We start from the raw sequence: 19,220 nt of genomic DNA, 5'->3' as shown, positions 1-19,220 counted from the left end.
TGATAAAAATTCAGTTATCGATGTTTTTTTTTTTTCTCCATAACATTCGGGCCTGGCATGGCCAAGCGCGTAAGGCGCGCGACTTGTAATCCGAGGGTTGCGTCGCATCTAACATGCTCACCCTCCCAGCCGTGGAAGCTCGTTATGCACAAAATGAAACGTATAGGAATAATTCATCAATTTTGTACTTTGTATTTGTTGTCATCAGCATTGTATTTAAGTTACGTGTGTTTATTATACCAATGAATGCATACAAATATAGCACTGAAGACAATTAATTTTGTTGTTTACCAAACGAACGACTCTGTAACTCACTTATACAAAATATGGGCCGTCAATGTTTGACGTCGATGATTATTGAAGTCAGTGGTGGTTAAGGCACTCGACTCGTCATTCGAAGATCGCGAGTTCGACTCCCCGTGACACCTAACATGCTCGTCCTTCCAGCCGTGGGGGCTTTATAATATGATGGTTAATCCTACATCCGTTGGTAAAAGAGTAGCTCAAGAATTGGCTCGCGGGCTTCCCCCTAGTCTTACACTGCTAAGTTAAGGACAGCTACCGCAGATAGCCCTTATGTAGCTTTAAGCGAAATTCAAAACAAAAAAAATCAAGCCCATCTTAATTAAATATAATTAACCAACTTTAGTTTAAACTGAACTTCACGAGTTGGTTAAAGGGAATTATTATATAGTTGAAATACACTCCAGACGAGGAAAGTTTATTCCATTGAAACGAAACACCTGCGAGGAATAAAAACAAAACTCTCGCAAAATAAGTGGTTATTTGTTGTATACCTGATGCTTTTGACGTGAATTTAAACTAGATATAACGACAATATAGTAATCATACGAATGTTATGGATTGTTTGTTTGTTTTTGAATTTCGCGAAAAGCTACTCGAGGGCTATCAGCGCTAGCCGACCCTAATTTAAGCAGTGTAAGGCAGGTAGCTATCACCACCCACCGCCAACAGTTGGGCTACTTTTTTACCAATGAATAGTAGTTGGATTGTCCGTCACATTATAACGCCCCCACGGCTGAACGGCGAGCATGTTTGGTGCAACCGGAATTCGAACCCACGACCTTCGGATTACCAGTCGAACGCCTTAACGCGCTTGGCCATTAATATTTATGTATGTTCAAAGAATCACAAACAGAAAATGTAAGAAAACAATAAAAATATCAATTTAAGCATCCCATATAAACTCCCAACATCTAATGTGTAATCTAAGTTATAAAGGTGGCTTCGTGTGCTTATGTAGAAATAGTATCGAATAGTAACGTTGCACAAATAAATGTTACTTAATCCCAATATCTTACAGAAAAACTGAAATTTTTCTTAAAGGAAACAATGCTCCCTTGTGGCACAGTGCTATTTCTGCGGATTTATGCTACTAGAAACCGTGTTTTGATTCCCGTGATAGGCATAACACAAATATATGCTTCTCTACTTTTGTATATAATAGGAACACAAACAAAAAAGAATAAAATTGTTTAATATAGATAACGTTTAACGAAAATGAAAAAATGATAAATAAATTATTTAAATGCGCAAATGATACCACGGTATTAGGTTTTCTTAGCTGTAAAGAAAATGCTGCTGGTATAATAGTTTATTAGTCTCTAAAGTCACCCAAGCAGTGTGCTCTAGTGGTAGAGTAAGAAGGATTTTAAGTAACATCTACAAAAATACTAAAAATAAGTCAGAAGAGATTGCAGCTTTATTTTACATGTCACTGATTTGGCGTAATTTGGAATATTGTGTCCATTTTGGGCTCCTTACCTTTAAATTATCAGAAAGGGTTCAAAGATGTCTAGCTAGAATGGTTCCTTGAATGAAGAGGTTGTCAAACGAGGAGAGGCTGAAATCTTTCAAATTGTTTTCTCTTAAGAGAAGAAGAGCTTAGTGTGATCTGGTTGAGGCGTCGAAGTCTGAAGAGGAAATTATTAGTGTTGATGTATTATATTTATTTCGTAGTCAATTGTGAGAATAGTAGGACAAAGGAGAAACAAAAAATACACTTGGTATGATACTTGTTATATTCAGCTAAGACAATTTTATTTTTTTAACAAGGTATTTGGTCTTTCGAATGGATTATTTTCGGATGTTGTAGAGGCAATAAATTTAAGTGAGTTTAAGAGAAACTTTGATAAATATATGATTGATAAGGGCTAACCTTAAGCGTTTTTAAAATTTATTTATTAATAATTTTACTTTAGCTTAGAGAATGGAACAACAGAGACGGACCAATATGTCTCATATCGTTCCAAAACGTTATATCATGTTATGTTAATGTACTTAAGTTCATACAAATTTTGAACAATTTAAGCTCAGCACATCCCAGTATATTACAGTAAAAAAATGAAAATTTTCGTTAAAGAAAAAGTGAGTCTATTCAAACAACCAATATCACTTTCCGACGCTTAATCTAGTAAAAGCTTTACGCGGCTTAATGTACCGAAATTTAAATATTTTGGAAACGTACTCTGAATAATTTAAAGGTAAGAACATGACGATACCTTACAGAAGAAATTTATATTTCATTAATTAAAAAATAAATAAAATCTCGTTAAGGAAACCATATATATATATAAAACCCATCGACAATTAATGTAGAAAACGCTTAATCTCGCTTAATATGCTTAAATTCAATCCTTTCTCATAACTTAGAGAAAAAAAGGGCATTTTCGTTAAGAAAACACAGTAACAGTTTCATTAAGCAACAAATATAATTCTCTTATACCTATAATTTCAACGCTTAACATGGCTTACTGTGCTTAAATTCAACCCTTTTGTATATAAATTATTCACAACTTCAGGCATGCACATCCCTAATATCGTACGGAAAGAAAACCAGGAGGTTTTCATAAAAAAAAACAAGAACATCACGTTAAGTAACCCATATAACCTTCTGATGTTTTTCAATATCCTTGTTTTTGTTGTTTAATAGTAAATTACTAAATAAAGGATTATGGAATAAGAAAATAGTTACTACAGGGTGTCGGAAAGTCACTGTGCACTTATATATTTATTAACAGACATGTTTCAATATAGAATACAGGAGGTAAATATGAATGACAATTATATACAATGTTGAAAGTGACCCCCGTTGGCATCAATACAGGCCTGGATCCTTCTTATTTTGTTTCTAAACACCGCTATCAGTCGCTGGCTTGAAATAGACTGAATAAAATATGATTACAAAACTGTACAGTGACTTTCCACTGCTGTCTACATTTCAGATGCATCAATTAATCCATCTTCTTGGATATTTTACAGACGAGCTTGATGGGCACTATATAACGTCGTGGGTCAGTTGTGGTTCAAAAACTATAGTTATTTATACAATTAAGGAAAGTCATGCTGTAAAATCATAGGGTTTGCCTTTAATTTTATTAACAGTGAAAATTAAAATTTTCGTGTCTGGAGTATATCATAACTGATAAATTCGGTCTTTTTCCGACTACTATAACAGTGACCAATGATAAGAAGATTTGCAGGAATTTAAGGACTCAAATCATTTACGATGAGGGAAAATTATAGTCCAGCTTATACTAAACGAAACATCCTTCCAGGCATTAACAATCTTCCATATGGATCTGCTTTTTTTGTATCCCGTAGAACGAACTCCTTACCATGGTCTATGACACCAAAATTAGGTATGTGGAGGGCCTTGAGGGAGGGTCCAAAGTGCACTCAAATATGATCTATATAAGGTAAGTCTCATTAGAGTTTGAGGTAGATAACTGTCTATTACAGATGTTTAATGTAAGGTCTAACAGGAAGTGGTAAGTCACAGATTGTAAATAAAGGCTTAACTTATCGTTGTGAAGTAATTTATCTTCTTCTTGAGAACACTGTATGGTTTTACTGTGAATTTTAACTTTTGTACACAAAATTAATGCACAACATTCCAGCTTTTAATTTGTTAAAGACTTACCTGAAAGGGTTCATGATTACTTACAGTTTGAAAAGCCAAATCTTTTTAGCTTTGACAATCATACGAGGGAAAACGGTGAGCATAAACGAGTTTCTCAAATTCTTACACGTGGAAGTCACAATGTGATTTTGTTGGTGTTTGACATTGTACAGAATCTATTTCATCAGGGTAGTGAAAGTGTATCAGGGTATTTTCAATTTATTATATTATTGGCAAATTTAAGGAATTTATTGCCTGTTCCTTTATTTATGTCCCTGATGTAAATAAATTAGAGCAGAGGTTTTAGAACTAAGACCTATAGTACACTACTTGTAACATTACTGTAGTTTGACGGAACTCAAATTATAAGAATCTACTGCTTTCTGTCCTCCAGCCAATCTTCTTCCAAATTGTTAACTTATCCCTCACACCCACAGAGAGAACTTTTTCCAAGCCTTTATGTTGCACCTTGTCAAATGATTTCTGGAAATACGCTAAATCTATATTCTTACTCTCATCTGTATAAACAGTAACCCTATCAAAGAATATCAAAAGATTTATAAGGCAAAATTTTCCCTTCGTGACACGATGTTGACTACCCGATGAAAATTATAAACTCTTGTAAATGACTGTGGAAAGCATATTTTAACATATTTTTCCAAAAACTCCTAAAACTGATAAAAGACTAATGGATCCATAACTACTGAGATAATTTTTCAACCTTCTTAAAATGAAGAGCTACATTAGGTAACTTCCAATTGTCTGATACCCGTATACCATTCAAGAACTGACAAAAATTAGTAATAATGACTCACATATCCAATCCTTAACCTTCTTTAAAAACCCTTAAAGAAATACTATCTGGTCCAGAAGATTTATTATTTTTAAACTTCTAATTTGTCTCGTAATCACTTCAAAATTAATTCACTCATCTTGTTTGACATCATAATGAAATGCTTCTGCAATCTTCATTACTTTTAATACACTACAACTTTTAGCTGCACAATTTGGATGAGGAATAAGGTTAGCGAAAACACACACGATAACTCTAATTTTGTTCATGGTGCTAAAGAAGAACTTTTGACTCAAATTCACTGTTTGTTCATCACTTCATTATTAGGATAGTTTTTGATGGCAAGATTAACTGAACAAAAAGTATATTGTGACCCTTACATTCTGAGTTACTGTGTAATTTTCTGAAACAAAAATGCTGCTGTTCATCTTGGATTGAAGATGGATTTTACTGTGCAAAATTGCATTTATCTTAGGCTGGTCTCAATATATATTGATAAATGGATGTCAGTCTTTACTAAAATCATTGCAATTGAATGTTCTTAATTTGGCTAAATTCTTATGATGAACATTTTTATGGTGCTTACAAAATGTTCTGGATTAATAACTTTCAGACAGCATCTAATAACAGCACGATAGACATCGAAACATCACTGGCATAATATCGTTCATGAACGTTAGGTAAAACAAATGAATAAGTTACACAATGGAACACAAGTATCAAAAACATATGAAGTCAAACAAAGAGCTTCCTCTGGAATTTAAGAGACTGAGATATATTCATGTATTTGTAAGCAGTTGAAATTATCTGTTGAAAGTGAACTTCACCAATAGTAGAGCTCAAGTGTCATGACAAATGTAAACCTGTTCGCCTGATATTTTATCTACTCATGATTGATTATTTTCAGTAACACACAATGAAATGTTTTAGAAGCACTCAGTTTTATTTGGGCGTTGTGACAAAGCAATATGTAACGTCTGCTAAACAGAAGATCCAACTAATATTATTTCATAAAGTATGGTCTCATAGAAAAGTGTCAATATAGAAAATGCAAACAACTAAAACTTGTAAATTGACAACTATACAAATGAATAAATAATTCACAAGAAAGTCAAGTGTTTGTAATAGAGTTGTAGAACTGAAAACAAAATAAATTGGACAGAAATTTTTTATCGTTCCTCTTTCTCTCTTATAGGTTTAGTGTGAGTCCCTCTCCCTTCTGAAGGTACAATAAAAAGGAAAGTGAAAATTAAAAATAGAACCTATTATTGTTGAAGTAAACTAAATTAACTCTTCAAAGTAGAACAACAATCAATGTAATATTCAAAATCATACCAATATTTTAAAAATATAGGGAGGTTACAAAGCTTCGGTTTACTTGTTATTTTGATAATAGTATTTCTGCAAAGTTCTTCGTTGAATTTTTCCCATTTCAGACCTGGGAATTTTATCCAAGATCTCTCGTCCTCCTTTTAGGTGTTTGGGACGTGATGCACGATCTACAACACAAATATAAATATTGAAGATCTAAAAACTTACAATAAATTTAACACAAATATATTTTAGAATGAAATATTATTTTGCAGTTTGAATTTATTGTTACATGTAAATTATGAGTGTAGTTAATCCTCTTAAGAAACTAACGAGTTTCTAGTTAAATAGCTTATGAATTAATATGATATCAAACACAATTATTTGTTTACTTAAATCCATTGAAACATTGTTCTATTTCAAATAAAAAACATAATGAAATTTCTTTTGCAATTGCTACTTTAAGACACAATAAAGAAGAAGGAATACGGGAATTCTAATCAATGTTAACGATGCTTTCAATAATCTTATTGTAATTTTAATATATTTTCTTATTCATAAAATAATATAGTATGAAATTGGTTTGAAGACCTTATTTATTAAAAAAAAATAACCCATAAAAATCCAGTTCATTATTTGAAAATTTAGAATGTATAAATTAAATTTTGGACACCAGAAGCATTTGTGGATCTGTTTTAAGCATTATTAAGGATTTTATTTTGTTCGCTGGACAACTTTTATTTCTAAACACCACCAAGATATAAATATAAAGGCAAAGGAACAATATTAGGATTATTCAATGAAACGAAGATATGGAAAATGTGCCTTTAGAGCCCTGGAAGATTTTGGCTCTTTAATCAATTTTTATGCATTCTCCTGCTTTTCGTGATTAATATTCTTTATTTTGATGTATATGTACTGGGACATATCGAAAAGTAAGAGGTCTTCCATTGGAAAAGAGTATAATAGAAAGTATATACTTTTGAGAAACCTGTATGATATTGAACAAAAAATATTATAGTAAAACTATGTGTCGTTAAAAGTCAGTAATACAAAGATCAGAAATCTAAAAAGTTTTGTTTATATAACTAAATACATTTTCAGTGCAAAACAGGTTGAAATTATGATAATTAAATCAAAAGTTAAAGAAGAGAGAAATAACCTCAAGACACTTATAGATGAGTATGAACATTTTGCAGATTCAGTAGTTAAATAATGGTATAAGAGAAAGGTTTAAAAATATATATATATATAAGTAAATAAAAACGTTTGAAAAAGGAAGTAAATTTTTGGATAGTTATTATCAATCCAACGAAAACAACATAAAGAAGATAGTAGGTATGACATTTGCGTCATATCGGCACAATATCATACACAAGAATTAACGTATTCTAACATATATATATTACAATTTAATTTGTTCTACTTTTGTACGTTAACATTCTACTGTATTGTGTGTCTGAGTTATTTTATAAGCATGATGTGAATAGCATCCTTACTATCTTGATTGTGCATTGTTTAACCAAGTTAATTATGAACTACTATGTTCCAATGAAACAGGTTTTGGATGTTGTAGGAGTGATTTTGTAAAGGAAAAAATGTTGTTGTTTTTAATTTCGCGCAAAGCTACACGATGGTTATCTGTGATAGCCGTTCCTAATGATGCAGTGTAAGACTAAAGGGAAGGCAGCTAGTCATCACCACCCACCGCCAACTCTTGGGCTACTCTTTTACCAACGAATAGTAGGATTGACTGTCACATTATAACGCCCCCACGGCTGAAAGGGCGAGCATGTTTTGCGACTGGGATTCGAACCCGAGACCTTCGGATTACGAGTTGAATGCCTTAACACGCTTGGCCATGCCGAGCCAAAGGAAAAGGGAACAAATAGTTACTCAAGACTATAAAATCAGAATGAGCACGTTTCAACAATAAAGTAAACAACATAAACATTTACAAAGTATAGTTTATATCTATCTTTTCGGTCGCATCACACGTAAATCAAACAAAAAATAGGAAGATATTGCAACACAGCTACTTATTAAACCTATCACCGATATATTGCACCCCAATAAAAGGATAAGCATAATGCCAAAAGAGCAACGATGCATAAAACATATTTTAGTTATGGAATGTCTTCTGCGTTTCTACGATCATGTAGTTGTAATTTCTATTTTGTCATAAAAAATCGGCCGAAGAACTAGTCGCTTGAAACTTAGCAGACGTTTCAATATCCCTGAAAAAGGGCGAGCCAGCAAGTGAACCACAAATCTATAAGCCCGGCATGGCCAGATGGGTTAAGGCGTTCGACTCGTAATCTGAGGTTCGCGGGTTCGAAAATCCCCGTCGCACTAAACATGCTAGCTCTTTCAGCCGTGGGAACGTTATAATGTGACGGTCATTCCCACTATTCGTTGATAAAATAGTCCAAGAGTTAACGGATGGTGTTGATGACTAGCTGCCCTCCCTCTGGTCTTACACTGTAAAATTAGGGACGGCTAGCGTAGATTTCCCTCGAGTAGCTTTGCGCGAAATCCAAAACAAAATATCTTTGTAAAATATACATTTTATGTGCAGCAAGATACTTGTGAAAATTGAACACTCAATGTCTAAGCATATGTAATTGTTTACAATTAAAAACATGCGCTTAAATTTTGATATGTTTATGATGTACCAGCTTTTCTAAATGTTCTTTTATAGCTAACTTCGCTACTTGACTATCAGCTTAGTCATCTAAAGCGGATCTTGTAATATAGAAATAAAGCTGCCTCACTTCAGCAACAAAAGTGACGTCACGTATTAAATGGAAGTTTGGGAGAGGAAGGGGTGATCACATCATCTCAAAGATGACGAGTTAAAAGTTTCATATTTTGTGTGTGTGGCGTCTTAAACATGTTTTAGAAAGGTCTACTTTCATGCAGTTAATCACTATTATGACCATATGCTTTTAACAAATATACTGTCACAGTACAAGTCATTAATGTCTAGATTTCATTATATTTTAATTCACGTCATTTACTTTTTCTTTTACAGACACACACCGATGAAGGTAAACTTGTCAATGTATTAAGAAATCGTCTACCGTGGAATGCGAGGTATGTTTTTGAAACTTATGTATGATTCTCATATCTGAACTAATTTTCCTTTAGAAATTATATTTAGAAATATTCTCTGTATTTTACTTTATCTGCTAAACATTCTCAACGAAAAGTAGAGAATTTATCATTGAAACTTCTGAAAGTAGAAGTGTCTAAAAGTATTACACAGTATCTACTAGTTACAGTATTTCTTTTAATTTTAAAACACATAATGACTGGCAAATATTTTGGTCACATTAAAAATTCATACTTCAAATATACTGGACTGTTCAACTAAGCATATAAACGCTAAATATGAAGTAAGAAGAAGTGTTCATTAAAAATATTTCAATAAACTAAATCGATTGAATCAATAGTCGAAAAAATACGTCATAGTAAAAAAGATGTACCACAAGATGACTAATTTAAAATTCAAGCTACAATATTTGAATTACCAATAGGTTACGCCACATGCAAATTTTCAATTATCAGTCTTGATCAACCGGAGAAAAATCAGTTATTCCTATAACTAATAAGAATGACAATCTTTGCTGTGCGAAAGCTCTAGTATTAGCTTTAGCATCTCTCGAAAAGGATTCAAAATATAATATTATTAGAAATCAACTATGGCCACTTCTGACACACATGGCTAACGAATTACATTCTTTGGTTGATGTTACAAAGGACCACTTGGCTAAGGAGGTATTAGTAAATTTGAACATCATTTAAATGTTAATATACATGTAAGTTCATTGGAAATATTTAATTCTAAAATATATAAAGATTCTTTATGATCAGAGAAATCTATTTATGGTATCACGATCACATTGTCGATGTTATAACGTCAATGAAAGGTTTCCTCGGGATAAAATATTACTGTTCAAAAAGTGATAAATAATTTTAGCATTTAAAAATGGACATTATTGATAAGAGCATTCTAACGTCTGCTAAAGTGATGAATGTCTGAAGGGTCGATTGTAACAGAATTTATAAATCTGTAAAATGTTAGAATTAACATAAATCAATGAATGATAGGCAATAGAATTCTTGGTGTGATAAATTTTACCAAACTTTTACCATTGTAATGAATACAGGACAAAAATATCAAAGGAATTATACAGCGACAATATATATTATGATAACTTTGGATGGTCACTTTATATTATTTTATTCATCAAAAAGTAAAACTTGAGATTATTGTGAACAGTGGAAAAATTATGATCATTACTGTCAGAAATTTGCAATAAGAATAAATGACAGCTGCAATTTTATATCCATATCTTTGTCATTGTTTCAAAGAATTGCAGAATGGATATTTCCTCATTTTTTAACATCAAGACTATCAATGTCCAGTTTCTGGTGTCAGTTTTTAGTCTCCTGACACCTGATCAGCATCAATTAAATGTTTCTGGATTGGCGCTGTCAGTGACGAGAAGAAATGTACAATCTTGATTTTAAAGAAGAGGTGTACAGGTAAGGAAAAATACTTTTATTCTTACATATCATTAATTATTCTTTATTTTCTCATGAAAATGTTTCGTTTGAAAAAAATCTTATTATTGAATCTTATCAATTGTTTTGTTGAATGTCGTCATTTTTTTTCTTTTTATCTTTATCACAATGTGATGTGGGTATACTTCAAAGGTGTGTTGTCTTCAGTTCAGGAATGTTTCTCACAATCTAAGGTGTAGACCTATTTAGATACACAAAGATTGCTATTGTGTGCATGCCTGTTTATAGGAGTAAGTTTACACCATCACGGTCAGCAGCTCTAATAACTAACCATGGTTACTATATATGTTGTGACTATCATATGAAAAATGTTAGTTTTAAATAGGCCCATAAGAAGTTGTGCTACTCACATATATTGTGTAACCAAGTATCGTTGGTGATGCATATGTACTACAGACGAGACGAGAAAACAAGAACTGCAGGGCATTCTAGTGCGAAAGAATATTATTGTGTTTGTTGTAAAGCACAAAGTTGCACAGTGGGTTATGTATATTATGCTACTCACGAATATCAAAACCCGGTTTTTCGTGATATGAGTCCTCATACCTACTGCTGCGCCAAATGGGAGAAAATAAAATAGCAGTTTATTTTTGATTAATTATTATTTTATTAAAGTATCAGATTTTACAGAAAGGGGCATTATTTATTAGGACAGAAGATCGCTGCTGTAATCATTCTCAGAAAGAAAATCTAAAAAATATATTCTTTACTGAGAAAGGTATAACTTGTACTAAAATATAAAAAAATAGTGGTAGTAATATTTTTTACTCCATTACTAATAGAAGAGATATGAAAGTTTGCCTTCTCCTCATTCAAAGGAACCAGCTACATGATTTAAAGAATACGTAGACGACAGTAAAAATGTTAGTCAAAAAGAGAGATTAGCACTAAAAACAGTTAAAGTACTAAAACGTTACAAATTCTATTTAGCCAAATGCATTTGACACATTATAATTTCTAGTGTTATGCATGTCGAGACTGGAAAGTTGGAAAGTGATCACTCAGTTTCATAATTCATAAAACAGACCACTTTTTCCTGGAGTACAATTTATTCATATGATTATATTGTTTCTTATCTGTAACAAGTGTGATGCCTCTTATGGAAGCTGTCACATTAATTTTTCTCCATCTCCAGTTGTCAGCTTCCTTTGTTTGTTTTGGAATTTCGCGCAAAGCTATTATACATGAAGGTTATCTGCACTAACCTTCCCTAATTTGGGGATGCACTAGAGGGACGTAAGACTAGAGGGACGGCAACTAGTCATCATCACCCACCGCCAACTGACCATCACATTATAACATGGCTGAAAGGGCGAGCATGTTTGCTGCGACAGGTATTCGAACCCGCGACCCTCAAATTACGAGTCGAACGCCTTAACCCACCTGGCCATGCCAGGCCCAGTTTCTTTTACGTCTGGAAATAGGAAAGTTAGTAGCAACCAAATCTCTAAGGTTGGGTGAACCAAAAGTAGAAGAAATACATATGCGTTGCAAGAAATAATAAATAAATAAATAAAATCATGGTTCATTGGAACCGAGATCTAATTTTGGGTTTAATAAAGACCTGAGTGGATTACGAACAAAATAGACGTTTTCCTTCTTTCTTGATGGCTTATTTGTATTTTGTAATGATTTTTAATTATTTTCCCGAGAAAATATTTATGGAGAGGTCGGGGAACTCTTCCAAATTAAGAACCAACATTTAGGAGAGGATTAAAGAATGTTGTTAGATGATCAAACAACCTTAAACATCCTTTTTCTTTTGAGGAGTATGGCCTGTATGTATTCATATACTGAAGCTTTGTTTTCGTCTATTTTATGGGTAAGGTGCGATCAGTTGTAGTAAAGGTACGAGTTTTTTAGGCGGTCTTCATCTCGTTAGTATGTGTTTTGATTGGTTTTAATGTTAAACAGAGAAGTTGGTGAGTACATCCGTTAATTATGTAGAACATGTTCATTAATTTGATTTAAAAAGTGAATGATCACATACGAGTTGTCGTATCGGATATGTTTTTCAACTGTTGGCTAGAGGCCTCGGTTTTTGCGTGTGCTGGTTCGTTATCATATTTATGTGTGGGTATGTCTCATAGGTGTGTCTTGTGCTACTCTTTTACCAGTAAACAGTGAGATTAACCGCACTTATAACACTCCCACAGTTGAAAGGGCGAACATGTTTGGTGGGTAAGGGATTCGAGCTCGTGACCAGCATATTGTAAGTCTAGCACAGTAACCGCCTAGTTAAGCAGTTTGTTTGGCAAACTCGGTACGTTTTTGTATGTATGCAACAATTTTCTTCTCGATACTAACAAGTGCTGTTAATATTACGTTCTACGGTTTGATAGGGTATCTTAATTGCAATGGTTTTGTGCTTATCGATTACGTATATACTGTAATTGGCCGTATGTTGGTTTTGTACATTTGGAGTATATTTTATGTAGATGTATCTTGAGTTTTCGAGTCAGACTTCTGATATAGAGTTGCCAGATTTTAGATATTATTGATTGAACATATTTTTTTAAGACCATATATGTTTAGAATCTCAAATAATACCCAATGATTTAGCTGATTTTGTTACCTGGAGAAGAGATTCATCTAAAAATGGTTTAAGAGATTGTATACTTGTTTTTGTAGACTTAATGAATAAAACTACACATGGTTATGAAAATGATTATAATAGGCCCATATGTTACAGTATATTTAGCTACTGTATTTAGCAATGGTTGTAGAGTAGTTGCAGATATAGAGGGGATAGGAGATCATTTGCAAATAGTCGTATTGTCAACAAACTGGGAAAACTTGCCTCTGGGGTTTGCACCTACAACATTTACTCGCGCGATAACCAGTAAATAATTCCATTCCTGATATTCAAAACCTTAGTCACTTATGCCACACACTATCGAAAGCTTTTTCAATGGCAAGAAAGCAGGGCACGGCATGGCCAGGTTGATTAAGGCGTTCGACTCGTAATGTGAGGGTCGCTGGTTCGAATCCCCGTCGTACCAAACATGCTCACCCTTTCAGCTGTGGAGACGTTATAATGTGACGGTCAATCCCATTATTCATTGGTAAAAAAGTAGCCCAAGAGTTGGCGGTGGGTGGTGATGACTAGCTGCTTTCCTTCTAGTCTTACACTGCAACATTAGGAACGGCTAGGAAAGATAGCCCTCGTGTAGCTTTGCGCGAAATTAAAAAAAAACAAACAAACAAGAAAGCAGACAACTGAAAACTCTTTCTTATTAAAGGTATGTATCCAAGTTTTCTGTATGAATTTTCTGAAACGATTTTTAGCTTCTGGTAATTTGTAGATGTTGTTTTAAAGAATTTGGAGAGCCAGTCATTCATTAGTTGTTCCAAAACTTTGCCTAGTTGGGGCTAGACTAGTTCCAGTTTATTCGTTTACCATTCTTCAGGTACCTAAGCACTTTGCTTGATTTAAAAAAGAAAGTTGTGTATCCAGATTTAAAAGTGTGAACAACAGTTTTAGCCCCCTAGTGGTCTGATAACTCATACTACTAGACACCAAGGTTTCGAAACCTATGATGGGCAGAACACAAATACTTTTTTGTCGCTTTTTACTTAACTAAAAACAACAAAGATGTTAGATGCTTTATCAGCCTCAGAGTATTGCCTTTTTAGGAGAACTAATCAGGATCAAGAGCTTTGTTGTTTTTTTGTTTTATGAATACTGAGGTTTCTCTGATTCTAATTGATTTTCATCGTCTTATAACTTGTGGGATATACACTTATGATGTGTACTTTGTATTTACTTAAAATTTAAGAGCGTAAAATGCATTGCTGTTTCGACATGATTATTGATTTTATTGAAAATAATTTTTCGTATTCGGGTGTTGGGGGGTTTTAAGTGGGAATTGTAAAGTTACACTGAGGATCATGTAGACACTGGACTTCTACCTCCCTCCAGTTATTGTAACAAATAAAGTCTGCACTAGGACCAAGCACAAACTCACATACAGACAGGCGATTTATCAGTATCAGCTAAGAAAAAAGCAAGAAATATCAGTATAATGAGCCAAATGCATGGTTTGGAAATACTGGTAAAATCAAATATTATCTAATTTTAAAAATGTGGTTGGCTGTACTCTTTAATTAAGGGCATTTTCAAAACTGATTATAAAACTTACTGTGGGAGCCATATTAGTTTTTTTAATTGTTGTATTCTAATATTTGTTTATTTTTAATACAACAGTGCCAAGTAGCAAATTATTATTATTCTGGTAAGTTAGGAATTTTTTTAGCTAGTTGTTTTGCTAAAGAACAGATACCATATTAATATCTCTTATTTACATTCACCGTAAGGAACATTTATATTATTATTTTTTTATGTAGAAAATGTGTAGCTTGAAATTGCAATGCGGTCTCTGATTTTTTTTAGATACAGGTATAAGTGTTTTTATTTACTAAATTCACTCGATATAATACAATGTTTCTTACCCATTTTTAAATCTTATAGAGAGTTATAGTGAAAACTGAAGTTTATTAACTTTATAAATGATATTTATAAATTACTGATCGTGAAAGGAAAAATATCTTTTTGTATCCATTTTTAGTGTACAACTAAAACAGTCTTAATAGGATCAAGAGTCAGAGATCTTGGAAACTAAGTTGTGTATTTATGGTTTGGAGAAGTTACCAACATTGTCAAAAACAGCAAAGAACTTAACTTTAGAGATAAGGCATTTTTTTACAAAAACAGTAATACAATGTAAGCATTGACTAAACTGTTTTTGGTAAGTTAAAGATTTGTGTGTGTTTTCTTATAGCAAAGCCACATCAGGCTATCTGCTGAGCCTACCGAGGTGAATCAAACCCCTGATTTTAGCATTATAAATCCGTAGACATACCACTGTATTAACAAGGAGCATGTTAAAGAGGTAAGTACAGTCATAAATATTATAACATATCTACCACTTTTTTAAAGTGTTAGACAATAGATAATTGTGGTTGTGGTACTTATTTTACAATTAAAAAAACATTTAAGGATAAAACACTGTTTAACATAGTAATATACTAATTTCGGACAGTCTGAAAAATGTATTAAAATAAATTTATTGCTAGAATTATATTATTCCTCTTATTATTATTATTATTATGTTATTATTACTACTATTATGTCACACACTTTTTCATGCTCATATATATATATGTAAAATAAGAACCCCTACTTCTAATATGATTTAAAAACAAGTGTTAAAGTGTTTACTGTGGTACATAGGTTTGGTATATTTGCTCTAGTATTTATTGTAGGAGGAGGTGTGAGCAGCAATGTCAGAGGGAGAGAAAGACAAAATGATCAAGCAGGGAGACTAGTGATGAGAAGAGAGAGTTATCAGTTGAACATCAGCACCCGTCTTATACGGAAGCCACACAGTTAGGATAGTCTGAAAAAGATGACTTTGGAAATGGCCAACATTAATCAAACAGAAGGCTCATTATAGACCTGAAGTTGCCAAACAGGGCTATCCATTTTTAAGAGAAATGGTTCAAAGATATTTCCTAGCTCCATTACAGCTCTTGTTTTATAGGTGTGTTATAGTTTTATTACACAGAAACACTCAGAGGACTAAGTAATTTGTCATAAAAAAATCCAGAATTCTTTATTGAGGAAAGGGTTGCAAAGAGTGCTGATTGTCAATTATCAAATTATTGAACTAGACACAAAAAAGGTACATACTGAAATCATCAAGCTCATCCAACTGAAAGATGAAGGATCCAGGAATGACAACGTTGCCAAGAACAACCAATGTAAATTGCCAAAATTGATTTGTTGAACAGAATGATGACATAGATGCTATCTTGAATATTTATGAATGACTGACAGAAAGTAAGGACTTGGACAAAAGGGACCAGTAAGTATATGTTAATCCCTTCTTACAGAAAAAGCCTACAACTATGTGCAGAGATGATGCTATTAAAAGTGACCTTGCTTGCTGAAACACAATGACCTTACAGAATAAGATTTTCACCTGAAGTTCAGGGAGGTCAATCCTGTCATTAGAGAAACTATACTACATTTTTTGGCAAATCTACCATATTTACAAGGTGTACTGACATGGTCATGTGTGAAGAAAGATTTGAAGAGCTAGCTGATTTATTAATATGTGAGCAGATTTATGGTCACATGTCTACTGATATGTTAAGATTCCTAAAATAGAAAACCAAAAGATGTTGATGAGATGATCAAGCCAGAAGGACAGTATTTGGAAGCTGCTGAAGGGAGTTCATATTCATCCAAGATTGTTTAGGTAATTTTCTACAAATCATACATAATTTTCAACATATATACTTGTATAACTTACCAAGTTACTTTGAAATTATGAAAAATGAAGTTATAAACAACCTTGAACTAAAATTAAAGTTGATGCTCAAATTTGAAAATTGAACAGTAGCTACATTTTTAAGATACTAAATTCTGGTAATTATGCTAACTACTCGTATTAAGGGAAGAAATGCCTGTTAAAATAGCTGTAATGTTTAGAAAAAAAACTAAAGATTAAATGCAATTTATGAAAATAACATTCTCCACTTGAAATGAGTTGTCTTTTTGATTATATACAGTTTGATTGCCATTATTACATGTATCAAAATTGTCATTATAACAATAACATTATTATAGCATTAGATTAATTATTTTGAGAAAATTTAGACTATATTTTATTTTTCCCACACAAAAATAATTATCAGAACCAATATATAAACAACTAGTCTTGCTGTTTAAAACAAAACAAACAGAACTTTTTATTTCATGTAGATTTATTCTAGATCCCTCACAAAGTTTATATGCATCATTAGAGTGTAAACATGTATCACCTGAACACCAGTTACTTACAACTGTTTCATTTAAATGGAATTATATAACTGATATATAGCTCATTTATATGCTAAGTTACAGTGACAGAAAATTAGTACAAGAATCAGGATTGATTGCTCTTGTTTATAATTAGTAGACATTTTTCAAACTTCCAATTGAACTGCATCAGAGGAATTGGTGTATGGTTAATTACCAATTAATCTTATGCTGGAAGATCCTATTTTGTAATGTAACCATAATTTTCAATCTGTGAGTGAAGGCATTCACATTAATTGGACTGAGACATGCTACCAGAGCCCACTAAACAAGAATATCTAGGGAGAAAAATGGAAACTCCCTTTTTCAGCAAAAGCTGTCTCAATTTTTTTTCCTGTTGTGAAATTGAGGTTGGGAATTCATTAATATGCCAACTTATCTTAGAACATGCAATCCATCTTTATATTATAGTTTTTACACATATTACATGTGTTTAGTTTCTTAGTTGAACTGTTGTATTACTCAGGTCTTTCATGTCATAGCAGTTTTGCTAAATAAAAAGGAATAAATTGTTCTCCACTGTTTCATATCACTTATTGTGTAAAACACAAATATAAAGAAACAAATAATGTAAGTGTTATTATTTAAGCATCATATGAAGTTGATAACTTATATTAATTGTGGTTAAAAAAATCAGTAGAAACAATGACTTTAATACCACAGTAATCCATTTTTAATAGAGCCTAAGATATAGATATGTACATTATGAAGTTCAAAACATTGCTATTAGAGCAGTGTATTTTAATCTTTGAATGAGGATACAAAACTGGGTTGAGAAAGACTCCAGTGCTTGTCTGTATAAACTTTCCTTTGTAGTACAAATTTTGTCACTCATCCTTCATTTATTTCACCCTATTTATTTCATTACATATTGTATTGCATTTGAACTACTTGAATGCATGGGCTTGTAAACTAGTCCCGAAACCGTAATTTGGGTCAGAGCAAAGAAAAAGATTAGGTGCTATTGTTCAAAATTTTAAAGTACATTATGTGAGAAGTATGATGTAATGCAATCAAATGCGATAATTTTTATTGGTGTATTAGGTTATGTTAATTTATCATTCAGACTCTTGCAAGTAATAGTATGTTCTATCAAAATTTATCATTAATTCATTCATATATGTTGACATTCAAGTATAATGAATTTTGTGACAGGTTATGACATTGTTATATCCTGATACACAACAGGAAGTTTCACTAAGCAGTCTTGATAGATGTAGTTATTCTATGACAATTGAACACTAAGCATATCTCCAACAACAAAGCTGCATATTCTTAGGATACCAACACTATTTCATAGTGATATATTTCTTGTTGTGTGACAAATCAAAATTGTCAAAAATAATTTAAGTATATACACATAAATGTAACATCATTTACCTGACACAAATTGAAGAAGTTCTGCTGGCTCCACGTTATAACCTTGCTTCAACACCACATAGGCACGTGGAACTTCCTCCATAAAAGAATCCACTATTCCAATGACAGCAGCATCATCAACAGCAGGATGACTGCACAACAATGACTCAATTTCTGTTGGAGAAACTTGTTGATATTCTGTTTTGATTACATCTTTTATTCTGTTTGTGATGTAGAGGTTTCCTTCCAAGTCATAATACCCGTAGTTTCCTTTCGTAAATATTAAAAATATGTCTCAAAAACACTTGATGATTGTAAATATAAATAAATGCTTTACTATTGTTGAGAGTATAACTTTCATAAGTTTTCAGAATAAATAA

The 19,220-nt window shown here is 32.5% G+C and overlaps 1 protein-coding gene and 1 long non-coding RNA gene across 8 annotated transcripts; one reads left to right on the top strand and one right to left on the bottom strand.

Annotated features, from left to right (window-relative positions):
- Positions 1–6,073: 6,073 nt before the first annotated feature.
- On the bottom strand, positions 6,074–19,140 carry LOC143244494 (uncharacterized). Its single transcript, XM_076489281.1, has 2 exons — positions 18,862–19,140; positions 6,074–6,214 (listed from the first exon to the last, which is right to left on the bottom strand). The coding sequence occupies exons 1-2, from the start codon at positions 18,941–18,943 to the stop codon at positions 6,090–6,092; spliced, it is 207 nt and encodes a 68-aa protein (XP_076345396.1). The 5' UTR covers positions 18,944–19,140; the 3' UTR covers positions 6,074–6,089.
- On the top strand, positions 8,929–17,995 carry LOC143244495 (uncharacterized). Of its 7 annotated transcripts, XR_013025117.1 has the most exons (4): positions 8,929–9,122; positions 10,404–10,577; positions 15,398–15,508; positions 15,882–17,995. It is a non-coding gene; the product is annotated as an uncharacterized LOC143244495 (long non-coding RNA). The 7 variants fall into 7 exon arrangements; XR_013025118.1 differs by lacking the exons at positions 8,929–9,122; positions 10,404–10,577 and adding an exon at positions 12,784–12,828; XR_013025114.1 differs by lacking the exons at positions 8,929–9,122; positions 10,404–10,577 and adding an exon at positions 12,835–13,858.
- Positions 19,141–19,220: the final 80 nt, after the last annotated feature.

This window comes from Tachypleus tridentatus, chromosome 2 (genome assembly GCF_004210375.1).
Source record: "Tachypleus tridentatus isolate NWPU-2018 chromosome 2, ASM421037v1, whole genome shotgun sequence".
Taxonomy (NCBI): Eukaryota; Metazoa; Arthropoda; class Merostomata; order Xiphosura; family Limulidae; genus Tachypleus; species Tachypleus tridentatus.
This window is presented reverse-complemented; position numbering and strand designations above follow the sequence as displayed.